We start from the raw sequence: 19,385 nt of genomic DNA, 5'->3' as shown, positions 1-19,385 counted from the left end.
TGTATATCCTTGGAGCAATATCTATTCAGGTCATTTGCCCATTTTTGAATCATGTTTTTTTGTTTGGTTTTTGTTTTTTGTTTTATTGAATATTAGGAGCTCTGTATATATTCTGGATTTTAATCTCTTGTCAGATACATGATTTGCAAATATTTCTATTTTGTTTCTTGCCTTTTACTCCTGATACTGTCTTTCAGTGCACAAAATTTTTAAATTTTCATGAAGTGCAGTTTACCTACTTTTCTTTTTTGTTGCCTGTGCCTTTGCAGTCATAGCCAAGAAATCTGCGAGATCCAACACTGTGAAAAGCTTTGCCCTATATTTTCTTCTAAGAATGTTATAGTTTTGAGTCTTATATTTAGGTCTTTGATCCATTTTGAGTTGATTTTTTTTTTTATGTAATGTTAGGTAAGTGTCCAACTTAATTTTTTTTTTTTTTTTTTGCATGTGGATATTCAGTTTTCCCAGCAGCATTTGTTGGGGGAAAAAACCTTTTTTTCCACCCCTGAATGTTCTTGGCATCCTTGTAAAAATTATTTGACCATATATATGAGGATTCATTTCTGGAATTTTTATTCCGGTGGTCTATAAATTTGTCCTTATGCTAGCACCACACTGTTTTGATTACTGTAGCTTTATTAGTAAGTTTTGAAATCAGGAAGTGTGAGTCTTCCTACTTTGTTCTTTTTTGGGATTATTTTGGTTGTTCTGGGTCCCTTGCAATTCCATTCAAATTTAAGAACCCACTTGTCAGTTTCTGTGAAGAACTCTGCTAGGATTGCAATAGGCATTGGATCCGTAGATAATTCTCAGATGTATTGCCATCTTAACAATGTTAAGTCCTCAGATCAATGAACATGAAATGATTTTCTATTTCTTTGAATCTTCTATAATTTCAACAATGTTTTGTAGTTTTCAGTATAAATTTTGCACTACTTTTGTTAAATTTACTCAAGTATTTTATCTTTTCAGTGCTATTGGGAATGTAATTGTTCTCTTCATTTTATTTTCAGATTATTCATTACTAGTGTATAGAAATACAATTGATTTTTGAACATTAATTTTGTATCCTGCAACATTACTGAAGGGTTCTAATAGTTTTTTAATGGGTTTCTTTTCTTAGGGTTTTTTAAATACAAATCTATAAATAAAGATAGTTTTACCTCTGCAAACTGAATGCCTTTAATTTTCTTGACTAATTGTCCTGGCTACAACCTCTAGTACAAATGTTGAATAGAATGGTGAAATTAGATATCCTTATCTTGTTCCCAGTCTCAGAAGGAAGGCATCTATTAAACATAGGAGTATTAACGATTAAATATAATAGTAGCTTTTTTATATACAATCATGATACTTTGCATATGATTCCATATCAGTACCTATAGAACAACCTCATTTTTTATAAAAGTGGCATATTTCATTGTGTGAATGTAGCAAACTTTTTAATCTATTTTCTGATAGATATTCAGATGATATTTTATCCTGCAAATCATGCTGTAATATATAGTCTTGCTACATGTTATTTTGCACATATGTATATATATAGATCTTTGGGTAACCCTTAGAAGAATCGCTGTCATTTTGGTAGATATGGTCATATTGCTCACTAGAATGTTCGCACCAGAAAGATGTGTGAGAATGCCTGTCTTTTAGCATAGTCTCACTGGCATGGTATCTTAATAGATAAGGGGAAAAAAAGTATTTCATTATAGTTTTAGTTTACACTTACCATGAATGAAGCTGGGTATCTTGTCATATGTTTTAAGAGGTATTTATATTTCCTTTTCTATGAATTTTTTGTTCATATTCTGTCCTCATTGCCCTTAATAACTTGTTGCTCTTTTTCATACTTTGTAGATATCCTTTATATATAGGAAAATTAACCTTTTGTCTATAATATGATTTATAAGTATTTTGAACCTAGTTTGTCATTTGTGTTTTGACTTTGCTGATTTTTGACTGAAGAAAATGTTAATGTTCGTGTAGTTAATTTTATTTGGCCTTTTTTTGGTTTAATTTATAGCTTCCAGATTTTGCCATAGTTAGAAAGGTCTTTCCCACTCAAAGATTATAAAAAAGATTCTTTAATTTTTTTCCCCTAAATATTAAAGCTGGGCTTTAATAAGTTCTTCCTACTTTTTAAAAAGTTTGACAGTTTCCTATTTCTAGTTTTTTTGATATCTGTGTGTTTCCCTAATTCTACAGATATCTCTGAGTGGCTCAGCAGTATTATTTAGAAGCTCTCTGAGTACTTTGAGATAAAATTTATCTAATCTAAGAATTTAGACTCCTTTTGGTTAACTAGATGATATCTAGTGAAGACAAGTTCTTTACTCATTAGAGAATTGTTCTAATTTATTTATACTTATTTCACCCTTTAATTTTTTGTTTCCAAACAATTATGTAATGTGCGCAGTAGCAAAATAGCAATTGACTTCTCTATTCTGTCTCACTTCTACCTTCTGCTCAAATTCTTACTTATTTTTGACTATTTGTGGACTTACCTTGATTTTTCTTGTTCTAAAGTCTGTAGAGTAAAAAAAGAGGATGATTCTTGACCACAGCCAAACTTACTTCCCATTTACATAGCTTTTTCAAGAAATAATGAGCAACCACTACATACTTAACTATGTTCTAAGAAGATGAAAACAAAATTTATGAAATTTGTTTCTCATTTCAGGGAGAAAGGCAAGATTACTATACATAATAATAATGCCATTATCATTACTAGATAATAGTATTTGTCACTTTAGATATAACTCAGAACTTGTGTTAAAAATTTTGTTTGTTTGCAAGTGTGGTTGAAGTGTGCTTGGGGGAAAACCCAGAAGTTATGAAAGGAACTATTTCTTCTCTTACAGCTCATTTTTCTAAGGTGCTGTGGCTAATAAGATTTTCAGAACTGGGCATACAAGAAGGCTAGACTATAATTGTATCAGCTCCAGGTGTTCTGCAAAGCCAGACAAAGTATATTCTTCCAACCACTTGTGACAGATGGAATATATTTTTATTGAGTTATGCTAGCTTTTAATAATGCTTTTCCTTAAAGGAAACAAGACCCATTTATTTAGATAGCTCATGATTCTCTAGTCTCCCTGGTCAGTTTTCAGTGTTTCCTTTGTCCTTTTTTGGTTTGATTAAATTCAAGGTGGGTCGTACTTGCCTCTCAAAAGCTATTAATTAAATTCTGACTTTAAAGTGAATAGAGGTTCCAACCTCTTTCACAGTAGCTTAGAATTTAAAAAGCTACATTTTAACAAGTATGGACCTGCATATTTGCTTTCTTAGAAAAAGTACAATTGGTCTTGATTGAACCCAACTGCATTTCAGAAATTGGTTTTTTTTGTTAATATGATTAAAATTAGTTTCACTAAAAATATTTTTTTCTTCCTCTGAGAATTTCTTTATTGTGCCATCTTTCCTACCATAGAACTAGTCTGTGTTGTTGGTGTGAAAAAAAAACTTCAAGTAATTTGTTTGTTTTTATAACATATTTCTCTCCTTGACTTCATCTTTCTCTCTTGCCATTAGTCTTTCCACATTCCCACCTGTCCTCACCCAATTTGAGAGCAATAAGATAGAAGAACATAGAAAGGGAGTTAGTTATATTAGAATTTTCAAGTCAGTGATCATTTCTGTTCCTTATTTATCCCAACGTCTTGAATTGAACCAAACTCTATCAGTGTCTTAAGTATTGTTACAATATGCTGATCATGTAACAATAGGGTATTGTAAAAAATATATTGACATAGTACCTGAAAATTGTAAGGCAGTCATTTTCTGTTTCCTGAGAAACAGATGGTCTTTATAGCTCTTACATAGAGCCAAGGGCCAAAGGGTAGAGGAATGGGTGTTATTTTGAACTGTAGGAGGATAAACTAACTGGGGGCATAGATTTGGTGGAACAGAATTAACTTCACATATCTGGACTAGAAGAGCCATGCTAGGAAGCAACAATTCAATTAACAATAAGAGCATATATCACACATTTAAATAAATGAGAATGTAACATGTATTAGGTTGAGAAACAAACTACAATATGATGTTAAGAGTGGTTGTCTATAGAGTGAGAAAGTCAGATAACCTTTAGTAGGTAAACAGTCAGGCCTTAATAATTAGTTTACTTGACTCTGCCACTTAGCAGTGTTGTGAACTCAAGCAAATCATTTTATCTCATTTAGCATCAGTGTCTGTGTCTGTAAGGTGAGGGTGGTAATAACATACTTACCTTTGCTGGATGCACACACGCACACACACACACACACACACTCACATACACTGCACTGAGAATATAGTTTCTGGCACCAAAAAAAACCCTGAATAAATGTTAAGGTTCTTTCCTTCCTTTTTTTCTTAAGCTTTCCTATACAACCAGAGAGTATTAGAGTATTACAAGGCTATAATGCTAAATTAGGTATATGTTAACAACAAATATTTGTAGTAAAACAGTTAGCGATTCTAGCTTGTTTTCTAAGTTAACTAATTATGTACACTATTTTAGTTTTTTTCCAATTGTGATAATCATTCCTTGTATTTGAGTGTCCTCATCATCCTATCCTTATCAGGTTTGTATTATGCTTTCAGAAATTACAAATTTATCCATTCTCATTCTTTATGTGGCATATGCTAGTCTTCTTAATTTTTTCTTATCTAAATCTAATACAAACTCCTCCTCTATTTCAATTACATTTGGCCTCCTGACATTTTTCTTTGTTTGATAACAGTAATAATTTCTTTATCAGTTCATTTCATATAACTTCAAATTTCTTCTTCTAAGGTGTTTCTTTAAAATGTTGCTTAATAGATAGCCTCCTCTTCCACTTGAAGACTTATTCCACTCTTGTGAATCACCAAGAAAAAAAATACACTTAAATGAAAAAATGGCATTTAAAAAATAAGAATGTGTACTTGTACTCTGAAGAATCCACTTTATGGTAGAAATAACATCTAAAGTATTATAGATATCAGGTAAAGTTTAACTGACACTGTTAACACTTGAAACTTTAGATTTTTCTTCAGCCCTTACAGAAGTGAATCTTAAAATATTAAGGTTTGTCATCTTACATGGTTTCATTTATAAATTAAATCTTAATAATCATGCTTCTCCTATCTTAAAAACCAGACAGCAACAATTATCAGGAAAACAAAGAACACTTAGAAGATGGAGACTGCTTAGTGTTCATTCTCAGTTTGAATTTAAAACTCTGCTTTATTCTCACTATTAAAGGATAATTAGGACTATTTATTTCCTGTGACAGTATAATTCATAGTCCATTTTCCATGGAAAAGATTGTGAGATTTAAAAAAAAAAAGAAAAGCTTAAGATGTAAAGACATGAGGGGCATCTCCCCTAATGAAATCATGTGGTCCTTCAAGGTACAGTTCAAGAGCTGGCTACCCTGAATTGACATTTTTCCTGCTGATTTTCAAAACTGGAAAATGGTAACTTTAGGATTCTAAGCTTCCCTAAATAATTTGTATTATTTTTAATCATAATCTGTATAATTACTATGTTCCTATTCTTTATCTTTATTATGTTAATCATTTATTTTAATAAGACATAAACAATATCATCTAGAGTTTGAGCCTAGACTAGAAAGCCTTTAGAAAATTGTATTGGGTGGGAACTATTTTTTTAAATTGTCAATCTGGCCTATTCAGTTTTTTCATGTTTTGTTATAAAAATTAGTTTTCCATGACTTTTAGGATAGGAATAGGAGCCAAGATTTATTGTATTGCATGGTAACACTTACTATAAAATCTATATATTGCCTCTGATTGAAATATTAAATTTGGCTTCAGTAAATCAAACCTTTAATATTTTTTAAAAAAGAAATCAAGGAAAAAAAACAGTCTGGAGCAATGTGTGTTAGTACTTTAATATACTGTTGTCTTTTCAGGCTCATGAGAGGCTAGAAGACTCAAAACTAGAAGCTGTCAGTGACAATAACTTGGAATTAGTCAATGAAATTCTTGAAGATATCACTCCTTTAATAAATGTAGATGAAAATGTGGCAGAACTGGTTGGTATACTCAGAGAGCCTCACTTCCAGGTAAACTTATCCTATCACTCATTTTCCTAAGTCTAGTGTATTCTCGAAGTATTGTTTTTTTAGTAGTAAAGTTACAGTTTAAGGTGATATTTTTTACAATTATTTGGGACCATTTTTTAAATATATAATTTCCAACTTACATATTTTAATGTGATATGCTGAGGATATATAAACAGACCATACAACTAGTACATACTGCATAAATATATAAGGTCTGTCATAGAAATACATTAGAATGGATTTTCCTTCATGTAATTAGAAAAGAAACAGCCCTGGTTCACCATTAGACCTACATACTAGAGACATTTTTATCACTGATATAATGGCCAGCTCTCCTTGTGACCAGTACTACACATTTCAGTATTGCTTCTAAGACTAGGGTGCATTGAATGACTTTAGAACAAAATAAAACTGTATAAGACAGAAACTCTTACATAACACACTTACCATAGGTATAAAAATAAGTGCTAATTAAGCACTGGTCTTTATCAGTGAAGAGTTAATCCATTAACAAGAATCAGTTTTAGAAGAGAAATTGGAGGTGGGGGGAGGGATTTCTTATAAATCAGTAAGACAGTGTATTACTGGGACAGCATTAGAAACATCAACTAATAGAAGAGAATAGAAACCCCAACAGTACATCCAGACCTAGAGGGCAACTTTATTTATGACAAGACACAGCATTTTAGTGGAGAAAGAATGAACTACTTCACAAATGCTTCTGGGATAGAAGAATGAAGTGTGTGTCACCTGCTTTTCACCGCAAATCTTGACATTGGAAATCAAATGACAACACTTCTGCTTTTCTTCTAAACTTTCTGTGAGTGTCCAACAATGTTAACTACAAAACGTGAAGATTTATAGTGAGATGGTTCTATATGAATCAGCATATCTTAGGTACAAAAAATAGACATGTCAGAGACATCCTTTATGTTGGGGACAGTTGATTGAGGCCTTATAAGATATTTGGACTTTATCCTGGGGACAGTGGGAAACTGGATGGGGACAGAGAAAGGTAGGTAGGTTTTACACAGGGAAAGGTCAGATTGTTGAGCAAAATGGTAAAGTACTAAGGCAAGAAATGTGATGGCAGTACAAACAGTGGGAAAAGTGAGAATTTTCAAGTTTTAAGCAGTAAAATCAGTGGAACTGGTGATAGTTACATGTGACAGTTGCAGAAGAGACATTTGGGAAGTTGATAGGATTTCTGACAATGAATGGCATATCCACTGGGATAAGGAACATGAGGAGAAACTGTTTGGGACATGTTAATGTTAACATAACTGGCCACGTTAACTTTGTGATACCTCAAAAGCATCTAGATAGAACTTTCAGGCATGCCATATATTTTTAATAAGTATATTAAATTAGAAAATACTGGCAAGCAAAAATAAAAAATCAAGACATTGCATTCTACCCAGATCACTACTGTAGTGTCTTAGCACAGATTCTTCCATTTTTTTTCTATGCATAATGGTACACTTTTTTTTCTTTTTTTGATATCGTTAATGTAGAATTACTTGAACAACATTATGGTTACTAGACTCCCCCTATTATCAAGTCCCCCCCACATAACCCATTACAGTCATTGTCCATCAGTGTAGTAAGATGTTATAGAATCATTACTTGTCTTCTCTATATATACTGCCTCATAAAGGTATACTTTTATTTTCTTTACTGATTGAGATAATTTTGTACAAGCTGTTCTGTAACCGTTTTTTCAGTTATTGATTTCCACTGTTACGTTTCAGTGGACCTCCATCTCATCTAATACACATATATATATATATTCAAACATCTCCATTTGACATCAAAATATTCTTTCTAGCTGGTTTATGCTAAAGACTTTCGATCCTAGGTTCATGTGAAGTATCTGGTTGGGCCAGTCCTTTCTCCCTTGATTATGATGCTGATCTGTTGAAGAGACCAGGCTGTTGTCCTTCAGAATGTCCCACTCTCTGGATTTATCTGGTTACTTTTTTACTGTGTTGTTAAGTTATCTCTTCTATTTCCTGTAAAAAGAAGTTCTATCTAAAAGGTTGATGGTTGAAGTTAATTATTTAGAGCTAGAATACATTTTAAGTGACATGATGCAACATGAATTAAACTGTATCAGAAGATGTATAATACCTGGTTGGCCCATCACTATTGATGCTGCGATTGGTACCTTGATTAAGGTCAATGAAAGTCTAATCCTCTCCACTAGGAAGTAATTTGGTGTGTTATTACTCTAGCATTATACAAATGCTGTTTCCTATCAACCACTTACCTACTGTTGAACACAAACTAATAGTCCTTGCCTGAATCAATATTTTCATTAGAGGTTGCAAAAAGACATTTTTCAAATTCTCTCATTCTGCATTTTAGTAGTGGGTGTTCTTGTATAAAGTAGAATTTTTCTTCCTCATCTGAGCTATTTAGGTACCCTAAATGCATTTTATACTAAAAAGTCATGGAAATGCCTGATCCTTTCCTTTAGCAATTTTTGAAGTAAAGAATTGTTTAAAACAGTGGTCTCAAATTGTAACAAATGAGTTTTTTCATTCCTTCTGTTTTTTAAATAGCATTATACAGTTGTGGATTTTTCATTAATTCAGTATGTTTCAGTCCTCCACAATCTGTACTTTTTTATTTTCAAATTATCATGACTTTGGGCAGTTGCAGGCAGATACTTAGTGTATGAATCTGAAGCTCTTGGGAGTTCTGGGCTAGAGATATAAAATTAGTAGTTATCAACAATTAGGTAATGGTTCAGGTCCTGAGAGTAGATAGTATTCCCCAAGGAGAGAGCACACGGTGAAAACTCAGCAGCCTAAGTTAGAGATTTGAGTAACTTCCAGCATTTATTGGAATAATCCTTACATAGGGATTTGTGAATTTTTTTCTTCCTGAAATTTTCATATTTTCATGAAACAACTAGAAATTACCAATTGAGCCCATAACTTGATAACTTCTATTCTGAACCTGTTGAAATTTGCTCAGTACTTTCTATTTAGATTTGTTTTTGAACTTGCCTTCCACCCACTCAAAAAATTTTTTTAGATTTAGCTTTGTGTTGAATATACACATTTACACTATAAATAAAAACTGTAAGAAAATCCTAGAAAGCTATATCAAAGTCATCCATAATAGCACATGTACAGTAAATGTAATAGACAAAAGTGTATTCAGGACCATTACTGTTTCATTGTTTTTTTTCTCTCCCCCAAAATTTATCTTCTATCAACTAAAACTTTTATTGATAATGTTAAATTTCTCATCACTGATATTAGATGCTGATATTTATCCATTTTCCTATTAGACATCTTTTTAACAGACATTTTGTACATGTAAAAAAATACAGTATTACTAATGTAACAATTTTAGGTTAAAATTAGTTCCCTGCCATTTGAATTTGAATGTTGATGATGGCAGTGACAGTGGTGTGGCAATGAAGTCCAGTGTTTTTGCTGCACCGTATTTGCAAACCTAGGTTTAGTTTCCATTGAACATGCCAGTTTTTTTTTTAAAGTCACAAAACTCTTGTCAGTCTCTTCAAATCCTTTAAAACAAGGAGTATACTACTGTTATGAAAATAAAATGATGTATACTTAAATTTCTTTAAAATATTCTCTGTAAATTTGGCTTAACTCATATTTGGGAGTTTAATAATACAGGCCTTGGAAATTTTTAGTACTCCCCTGGGATAATAGACTGTTATTTTTAATAACTTATTCTGTCAGTAATTAATAACCACAGACTGTTTTGAATCCTTATAGTCACTCTTAGAGGCCCATGATATTGTGGCATCAAAGTGTTATGATTCACTGCCATCAAGCCCAGAAATGAATAATTCTTCTATCAATAATCAGTTGCTACCAGTAGATGCCATTCGTATTCTTGGTATCCACAAAAGAGCTGGGGAGCCATTGGTGAGTAGATAAATCAGTGCCTTTTTTAAGTCTGAAATCTGACATGTTTGTGGCTCAGTCACTATCTCACTTTTTTTCCTTTTAATAATTTGTATTATTAGGAAAACGTTAGTTTGTGTATGTTTTATCAGCCTTTTTGGGCGTGTCTATAAATACACAGCTGATGCTCTCTCTTGACTTGATTTAACACACAAAATTAAATGCAAATGAAAAGTTAAACCAAAACAGAGGCCAGAAGAAGTTCGCCACTGTGTAGCAAAAATTTCAGGAGATAACTACTCCATTTCTTTAAATCCCCTTTGAAGTAATGAACTCAGGTTGCTTGCTAATGACAAAAACAAAACACAGAAGAAAATGGTTATTAAAAATTGAAGACATGATAGGACTCTGAGTAGTGAGTATACTGTTCCCGCTGGAGTTATTATTTTTGGGTCCTGACTTTAAGAACAGTGAAGTGGAAAAAAAGAAGAGCCAGAAACAAGACCATCAGAATACACAGATAAATTTTTCTTGCTCCTTTGAACTTCTTTTATCCTGTGGAATACAGTCTAGTACGTATTTCATTTTTAAGGCTAACCTTACCATGAAGTCCTCTTACAGGGTGGTATATGTTGTCACAGTTGCATATAGTTTAATGAGATTGGAATATTGAGACAGGAGAGAACATGGGAAAAGTTGAAAAAATTGAATCATTTAGAATTTTTTCTCATATATACATATTCATGAACTTTTACAATTATTTTTGTACATATATGTATTCATGATTTTTATATACATTTATATACATTCATGATTTTTTATATGAGAAAATATAGAGGTGGAGCCAAGATGGCGGCATGAGTAGAGCAGTGGAAATCTCCTCCCAAAACCACATATATTTATGAAAATATAACAAAGAAAACTCCTCCTAGAATAGAGACCAGAGGACACAGGACAACATCCAGACCACATCCACACCTGAGAGAACCCAGCGCCTCACAAAGGGGTGCTTTTTGGAAGTCTTAAAGGGACAGGGACCCTAAAACTGGACGGAAGCATCCTGGGACACTCTGGACACTCTAAACCCCTGGGCAGCAGGGAGCACAAATGCCCCTCATGGAGATAAATAGCCTCCCGGCCACTCCCCCTCCAATGGGGCTCCACCATATCGGAGCAGCAGCCTGAAGCAAGTCATGCCCACAGCAACAGCGGAGATAAACTCCATAGTAGCCAGGCAGGAATGAGAAGCCCTGTCTGCACCCAGCTGCGCAGCACAAGCCACTACAGGTCACTGTTCTACCAGGAGAGGAAGGCCACAAACCAACAAGAAGGAAAGTTCTTCCAGCCGTCATTTCTGCCAGCGCTACAAACTATCTCTGTCACCATGAAAAGGCAAAATTACAGGCAGACAAAGATGACAGCATCAACACCTGAGAAGGAGAGAGACCTAACCAGTCTTCCTGAAAAAGAATTCAAAATAAAAATCATAAACATGCTGACGGGGATGCAGAGAAATATACAAGAGCTAAGGGATGAAGTCTGGAGGGAGATTACAGATGCCCGAAAGGACATTACAGAAGTGAAACAAACTCTGGAAGGATTTATGAGCAGAATGGACAAGATGCACGAGGCCATTGATGGAATAGAAACCAGAGAAGAGGAATGCATAGAAGCTGATGCAGAGAGAGATAAAAGGATCTCCAGGAATGAAACAATATTAAGAGAACTGTGTGACCAATCCAAAAGGAACAATATCTGCATTATAGGGGTACCAGAGGAAGAAGAGAGAGAAAAAGGGATAGAAAGTGTCTTTGAAGAAATAATTGCTGAGAACTTCCCCAAACTGGGGGAGGAAATAATCAAACAGACCATGGAAATACACAGAACTCCCAACAGAAAGGACCCAAGGAGGACAACACCAAGACACATAATAATTAAAATGGCAAAGATCAAGGACAAGGAAAGAGTTTTAAAGGCAGCTAGAGAGAAAAAGGTCACCTATAAAGAAAACCCATCAGGCTAACATCAGACTTCTTGACAGAAACCCTACAGGCCAGAAGAGAATGGCATGATATATTTAATGCAATGAAACAGAAGGGCCTTGAACCAAGGATACTGTATCCAGCACGACTATCATTTAAATATGATGGTGGGATTAAACAATTCCCAGACAAGCAAAAGCTGAAGGAATTTGCTTCCCACAAACCACCTCTACAGGGCATCTTACAGGGACTGCTCTAGATGGGAGCACTCCTAAAAAGAGCACAGAACAAAACACACAACATATGAATAAGGGAGGCGGAGGAATAAGAAGGGAGAGAAGAAAAGAATCTCCAGACAGTGTATATAACAGCTCAATAAGCAAGCTAAGTTAGGCAGTAAGATACTAAAGAGGCTAACCTTGAACCTTTGGTAACCACGAATCTAAAGCCTGCAATGGCAATAAGTACATATCTTTCAATAGTCACCCTAAATGTAAATGGACTGAATGCACCAATCAAAAGACACAGAGTAATAGAATGGATAAAAAAGCAAGACCCATCTATATGCTGCTTACAAGAAACTCACCTCAAACCCAAAGACATGCACAGACTAAAAGTCAAGTGATGGAAAAACACATTTCAGGCAAACAACAGAGAGAAGAAAGCAGGGCTTGCAGTACTAATATCAGACAAAATAGACTTCAAAACAAAGAAAGTAACAAGAGATAAAGAAGGACACTACATAATGATAAAGGGCTCAGTCCAACAAGTGGATATAACCATTCTAAATATATATGCACCCAACACAGGAGCACAAGCATATGTGAAACAAATACTAACAGAACTAAAGGGTGAAATAGACTGCAATGCATTCATTTTAGGAGACTTCAACACGCCACTCACCCCAAAGGATAGATCCACCGGGCAGAAAATAAGTAAGGACATTGAGGCACTGAACAACACACTAGAACAGATGAACCTAATAGACATCTATAGAACTTTACATCCAAAAGCAACAGGATACACATTCTTCTCAAGTGCACATGGAACATTCTCCAGAATAGACCACATACTAGCTCACAAAAAGAGCCTCAGTAAATTCCAAAATATTGAAATTCTACCAACCAACTTTTCAGACCACAAAGGTATAAAACTAGAAATAAATTCTACAAAGAACACAAAAAGGCTCACAAACACATGGAGACTTAATAACATGCTCCTAAATAATCACTGAATCAACGAACCAATTAAAATAGAGATCAAGGAATAAATGGAAACAAATAACAACAACACAAAGCCCCAACTTCTGCAGGATGCAGCGAAAGCAGTCTTAAGAGAAAAGTATATAGCGATCCAGGCACACTTGAAGAAGGAAGAACAATCCCAAATGAATAGTCTAACATCACAATGATCCAAACTGAAAAAAGAAGAAAAAATGAGGCCTAAAGTCAGCAGAAGGAGGGACATAATAAAGATCAGAGAAGAAATAAGCAAAATTGGGAAGAATAAAACAATAGCAAAAATCAATGAAACCAAGAGCTGGTTCTTTGAGAAAATGAACAAAATAGATAAGCTTCTAGCCAAACTTATTAAGAGAAAAAGAGAATCAACACAAATCAACAGAATCAGAAATGAGAACGGAAAAATCATGACAGACTCCACAGAAATACAAAGAATTATTAAAGACGACTATGAAAACCTACATGCCAACAAGCTGGAAAACCTAGAAAAAATGGACAACTTCTGAGAAAAATACAACCTTCCAAGACTGACCAAGGAAGAAACACAGTAGTTAAATAAACCAATTATCAGCAAAGAAATTGAAACGGTAATCAAAAAACTACCCAAGAACAAAACCCCCAGGCTGGACGGATTTACCTCGGGATTTATTAGATACACAGAGAAGACATAATACCCATTCTCCTTAAAGATTTCCAAAAAATAGAAGAGGAGGAAATCCTCCCAAACTCATTCTATGAAGCCAACATCACCCTAATACCAAAACCAGGCAAAGACCCCACCAAAAAAGAAAATTACAGACCAATATCCCTAATGAACGTAGATGCAAAAATACTCAATAAAATATTAGCAAACCGAATTAAAAAATATATCAAAGGGATCATACACCATGACCAAGTGGGATTCATCCCAGGGATGCAAGGATGGTACAACATTCAAAAATCCATCAACATCATTCACCACATCAACAAAAAGAAGGACAAAAACCACATGATTCTCTCCATAGATGCTGAAAAAGCATTTGACAAAATTCAACATCCATTCATGGTAAAAACTCTCAACAAAATGGGTATAGAGGGTAAGTACCTCAGCATAATAAAGGCCATATCTGATAAACCCACAGCCAACATCATACTGAACAGCAAGAAGCTGAAAGCTTTTCCTCTAAGATCGGGAACAAGACAGGGATGCCCACTCTCCCCACTGCTATTTAACATAGTACTGGAGGTCCTAGCCACGGCAATCAGACAAAACAAAGAAATACAAGGAATCCAGATTGGTGAAGAAGTTAAACTGTCACTATTTGGGGATGACATGATACTGTACATAAAAAACCCTAAAGACTCCACTCCAAAACTACTAGAACTGATATCGGAATACAGCAAAGTTGCAGGATACAAAATTAACACACAGAAATCTGTGGCTTTCCTATACACTAACAATGAACCAATAGAAAGAGAAATCAGGAAAACAAGTCCATTCACAATAGCATCAAAAAGAATAAAATACCTACGAATAAACCTAACCAAACAAGTGAAAGACCTCTACCCTGAATACTACAAGTCACTCTTAAGAGAAATTAAAGGGGACACTAACAACTGGAAAGTCATCCCATGCTTGTGGCTAGGAAGAATCAATATCGTCAAAATGGCCATCCTGACCAAAGCAATATACAGATTTGATGCAATCCCTATCAAATTACCAGCAACATTCTTAGACAAACTGGAACAAATCGTTCAAAAATTCATATGGAAACACCAAAGACCCCAAATAGCCAAAGCAATCCTGAGAAAGAAGAATAAAGTAGGGGGGATCTCACTCCCCAACTTCAAGCTCTACTACAAAGCCATAGTAATCAAGACAATTTGGTACTGGCACAAGAACAGAGCCACAGACCAGTGGAACAGATTAGAGACTCCAGATATTAACTCAAACATATATGGTCAATTAATGTTTGATAAAGGAGCCATGGACACACAATGGGGAAATGACAGTCTCTTCATCAGATGGTGCTGGCAAAACTGGACAGCTACATGCAGGAGAATGAAACTGGACCATTGTCTAACCCCATACGCAAAAGTAAATTCAAAATGGATCAAAGACCTGAATGTAAGTCATGAAACAATAAAACTCTTAGAAAAAAACATAGGCAAAAATCTCTTAGACATAAACGTGAGTGACCTCTTCTTGAACATATCTCCCTGGGCAAGGAAAACAGTAGCAAAAATGAACAAGTGGGACGATGTCAAGCTGAAAAGCTTCTGTACAGCAAAAGACACCATCAATAGAACAAAAAGGAACCCTACAGTATGGGAGAATATATTTGTAAATGACAGATCCGATAAAGGGTTTACGTCCAATATATATATAAAGAGCTCAGCCACCTCAACAAACAAAAAACAAATAATCCAATTAAAAAATGGGCAGAGGAACTGAACAGACAGTTCTCCAAAAAAGAAATACAGATGGCCAACAGACACATGAAAAGATGCTCCACATTGCTAATTATCAGAGAAATGCAAATTAAAACCACAATGAGGTATCACCTCACAGCAGTAAGAATGGCTACCATCCAAAAGACAAACAACAAGAAATGTTGGCGAAGCTGTGGAGAAAGGGGAACCCTCCTACACTGCTGGTGGGAATGTAAATTAGTTCAACCATTGTTGAAAACAGTATGGAGGTTCCTCAAAATGCTCAAAATAGACTTACCATTTGACCCAGAAATTGCACTTCTAGGAATTTACCCTATGAATGCAGCACTCAAGTTTGAAAAAGACAGATGCACCCCTATGTTTATCGCAGCACTGTTTACAATAGCCAAGAATTGGAAGCAACCTAAGTGTCCATCAGTAGAGGAATGGGTAAAGAAAATGTGGTACATATACACAGTGGAATATTATTCAGCCATAAGAAGAAAACAAATCCTACCATTTGCAACAACATGGATGGAGCTAGAGGGTATGATGCTCAGTGAAATAAGCCAAACGGAGAAAGAGAAATACCAAATGATTTCACTCATCTGTGGAGTATAAGAACAAAGGAAAAACTGAAGGAACAAAACAGCAGCAGAATCACAGAACCCAACAATGGACTAACAGGTACCAAAGGGAAAGGGACTGGGGAGGATGGGTGGGTAGGGAGGGATAAGCGGGGTGGGGAAAAGAAAGGGGGTATTATGATTAGCATGCATAATGGGTGGTTGGGAGAAAGGGGAGGCCTGTACAACACAGAGAAGAGCAGTAGTGACTCTACAACATATTGCTATGCTGATGGACAGTGACTGTAAAGGGGTTTGTGGGGGGGACCTGGTATAGGGGAGAGCCTAGTAAACATAATATTTTTCATGTAATTGTAGATTAATGATTACAAAAAAAGAAAGAAAAGGGGGATTACTCCCTAAGAGGATAAAACTAACTGTAAATCACCAATTAATGCATGCTTTAAATATCCTTAATTTTGGTCCTTTAAAGGCTGTCAGACGATCAGCTATGGAAGTACATTTTTCTTATAATATTCCTTTCTCTTCAATTAAAAAAAAATCAGTTCCTGTGTGGTGATCTCCAATAAGTTCTTCACAAAGGGCATATCAAAGCGTGGGCAAAGAGTTTGTTTGTGTTTACACAGAGGATCAAAGCCTAATTTGGCTACCCAGAAAATGAATTAAGATACAGTATGAAGAAGAACTTCCAACATCAACATTCTCTGGAAGAGTCATTCCAGAAGATGACCACTAAAAAACTTCAACAAAGATCCTGGTGCTGTTGCAGTTGTAGCTGCATTCATCCCACCGGTTCCTGGACTTGCCATTGGAATGAAGAAGGAGATATCTAAGCTGGCCTGTGCATACAGTAAAATGACAAATTTGACTGCATCTTTACTGTCAGAACTCAACCAAGAATTAGGAGAAGTGCAAGTTGCAGCACTCCAAAATCTTGCAAATATAGTCTATCTACTGTTAAAAGAACATATGGGATGTGAACAGTTCCCAGGAATGTGTTGTTTTAATTTGTCTGATTTTTCTCAAACTATTCAAATTCAGTTAGACAATATCCATCATATCATTGATAAGTTTTCAGAAATGCCTAGGGTGCCTAACTGGTTTTCTTGGTTTCACTGGATATGGCTGGTAATTGTAGGTCTGCTTTGGTTATGTAGCTCTATTCCTATTATGTTAATGTGTCCACGCAATTTAATCAGTAGTTTAAAACCTATACATGTTTATGTTACACTACAAGAAGATATGTCAAAGAAATAATCAATCTTCCCATGTTTTCTTCCGTCTGCTACTTCTATAGCTTTTCTTCCTTCCTAATTACAACCCTTAAATAGAATTCGTGCCTCATATCAAATTTACTGAGTATCATAATTCCTCCAAGTGGTAAAGATACCTCAAGACAAATGCTGGGCATAGAAGCCACAGGGCATAAATCTGCAAAGAAGTAAAAAGCTAACCTTTTCAAACAATATGGCTTCTCTCTCACTTACCAACTTTACATCTCCTTGTAACGTCCCGGAAGATGACTGGTTAGCCAGAGACGGGTAAGATTCCTCAAGGGAGGAACAACCTAAGACAGGCACAGTCGCAGGGGTGCCATCAGGTGAGAAATTGGGGATCAACAGAGGTGAGGCTTAGAACCTCACCCCCCCTGTGTCGAGAGAAATCTTCTGCATCTGTGGATGTTTTTTTGCCCTTGTCTAGCTTGGATTAATACTTAGTCTATAGGCACACACCTGATCATCTACATTTGCCCTCTTATAGCACTAAACTGTGTTTTCTTCCTTTATCTTACATCTACCTACCACTTCAGCATTTTATTAATAATAATAATAATAATAATAATGGAGAAATGTGGGATTCACATATAAATCAAGTATAAAAATCAAATGAATAATCTTAATTGACCTGATTGTTTATAGTTCATGATGCGTGATCAAAACTGAAAGTTTCTGTGATATGACTGCCCTTCGTCTGTTCACCATGTAAGAACTTATTCACTATGTAAGAACTTGTTCACCATCTAAGAACTTGTTTGTTATGCTTTAGAAGATTGGAAACTGTTGAGAATTAGGCTTGGGGTTGATTAATGATTATGCATTGACTCCCCTATACAAAATTTTATTGTTGTTAACGACCATCTGATCAATAAATATGAGAGATGTCCTCTCAAAAAAAAAAAAGAAAAAAAAATAAAATACACATATCTTCATGAATAGTTAAGATTTCTTCCTAATAATCTACAAATCAATGATAAGTACATTCCTTATTTCATTTAGGGTGTGACATTTAGGGTTGAAAATAATGATCTGGTAATCGCCCGAATTCTTCATGGAGGAATGATAGATCGACAAGGTCTGCTTCATGTGGGAGATATCATTAAAGAAGTCAATGGCCATGAGGTTGGAAGCAATCCAAAGGAGTTACAAGAATTACTAAAAAATATTAGTGGAAGTGTCACCCTAAAGATTTTGCCAAGCTATAGAGACACCATTACTCCTCAACAGGTTAGTAATAAAATATTTGGTAATGTTAACAATACTTTTATTTCTTTAATCACACTGTTGGGTTATACCAACCACTGGTTTCTACTCTTTTGCTAAAGAGAAAAGGAAAAACTGTCTAATTGTTCTAAATTGCCTTCATTTGTCATGGGTGAATTTTTGAAATTTTTAGCAATTAATACTATGTCATTAAGGAAGCAGTAAGGAAATTTCTTTGGGAACACAATGAGCTCTGGCATTAGGAACGTAATGCTAGATATCAGAGAAACTATAAAGCCTTTTAGTCATTAATCTAGCAAGCGCTTTTGACACCATTATGTTGCAGACACTGGAGTGCTTGCCATGAGAAGGTAAGAATGTAGTCCCAATCACCCCTAGCATTGTGTTCACGTGATGGGCTGAACAGAGAATGAGACCAGAAAGGTCGGATGGGTACAGCTTGAGAAGAATCTTGAACACCTGGTTTGTACGCATTTGATCTGGTTTTTGTAACTGATTTTTAGATGAAATATTTTACTGGACAAGGGAATGTTTTAATGGCAGTGATCCTCCAGCCTCATTATGTTGAACGAAAGGCAGAGAAACGATTGTGACCATGAAGCAGGTTTTCAAAGGCACAGGTGATTGGTGAAAGATAACCCAATGGAAGTGAAGATGGCTGCATGGGTTCTGTGCTGCCCCTCACCAGCTTTCCTCCCTGTGCTTCATTTTCTCATTTA

At 35.1% G+C, this 19,385-nt stretch overlaps 1 protein-coding gene across 7 annotated transcripts in view; it reads left to right on the top strand.

Moving 5' to 3' along the window:
- The window catches only part of PALS2 (protein associated with LIN7 2, MAGUK p55 family member), a 155,820-nt gene that overhangs the window by 76,458 nt on the left and 59,977 nt on the right, over positions 1 to 19,385 (top strand). For all 7 annotated transcript variants that reach the window (XM_073238687.1, XM_073238686.1, XM_073238688.1 and 4 more), the window contains 3 exons: positions 5,901 to 6,053; positions 9,812 to 9,964; positions 18,442 to 18,669. In XM_073238687.1, the coding sequence (XP_073094788.1) occupies positions 5,901 to 6,053; positions 9,812 to 9,964; positions 18,442 to 18,669 (534 nt within the window). The remainder of the gene's footprint in view (positions 1 to 5,900; positions 6,054 to 9,811; positions 9,965 to 18,441; positions 18,670 to 19,385) is intronic.

This window comes from Manis javanica, chromosome 6 (genome assembly GCF_040802235.1).
Source record: "Manis javanica isolate MJ-LG chromosome 6, MJ_LKY, whole genome shotgun sequence".
Lineage (NCBI taxonomy): Eukaryota > Metazoa > Chordata > Mammalia > Pholidota > Manidae > Manis > Manis javanica.
The sequence above is the reverse complement of the archived record's forward strand: the minus strand, read 5'-3'. Positions and strand labels throughout refer to the sequence as shown.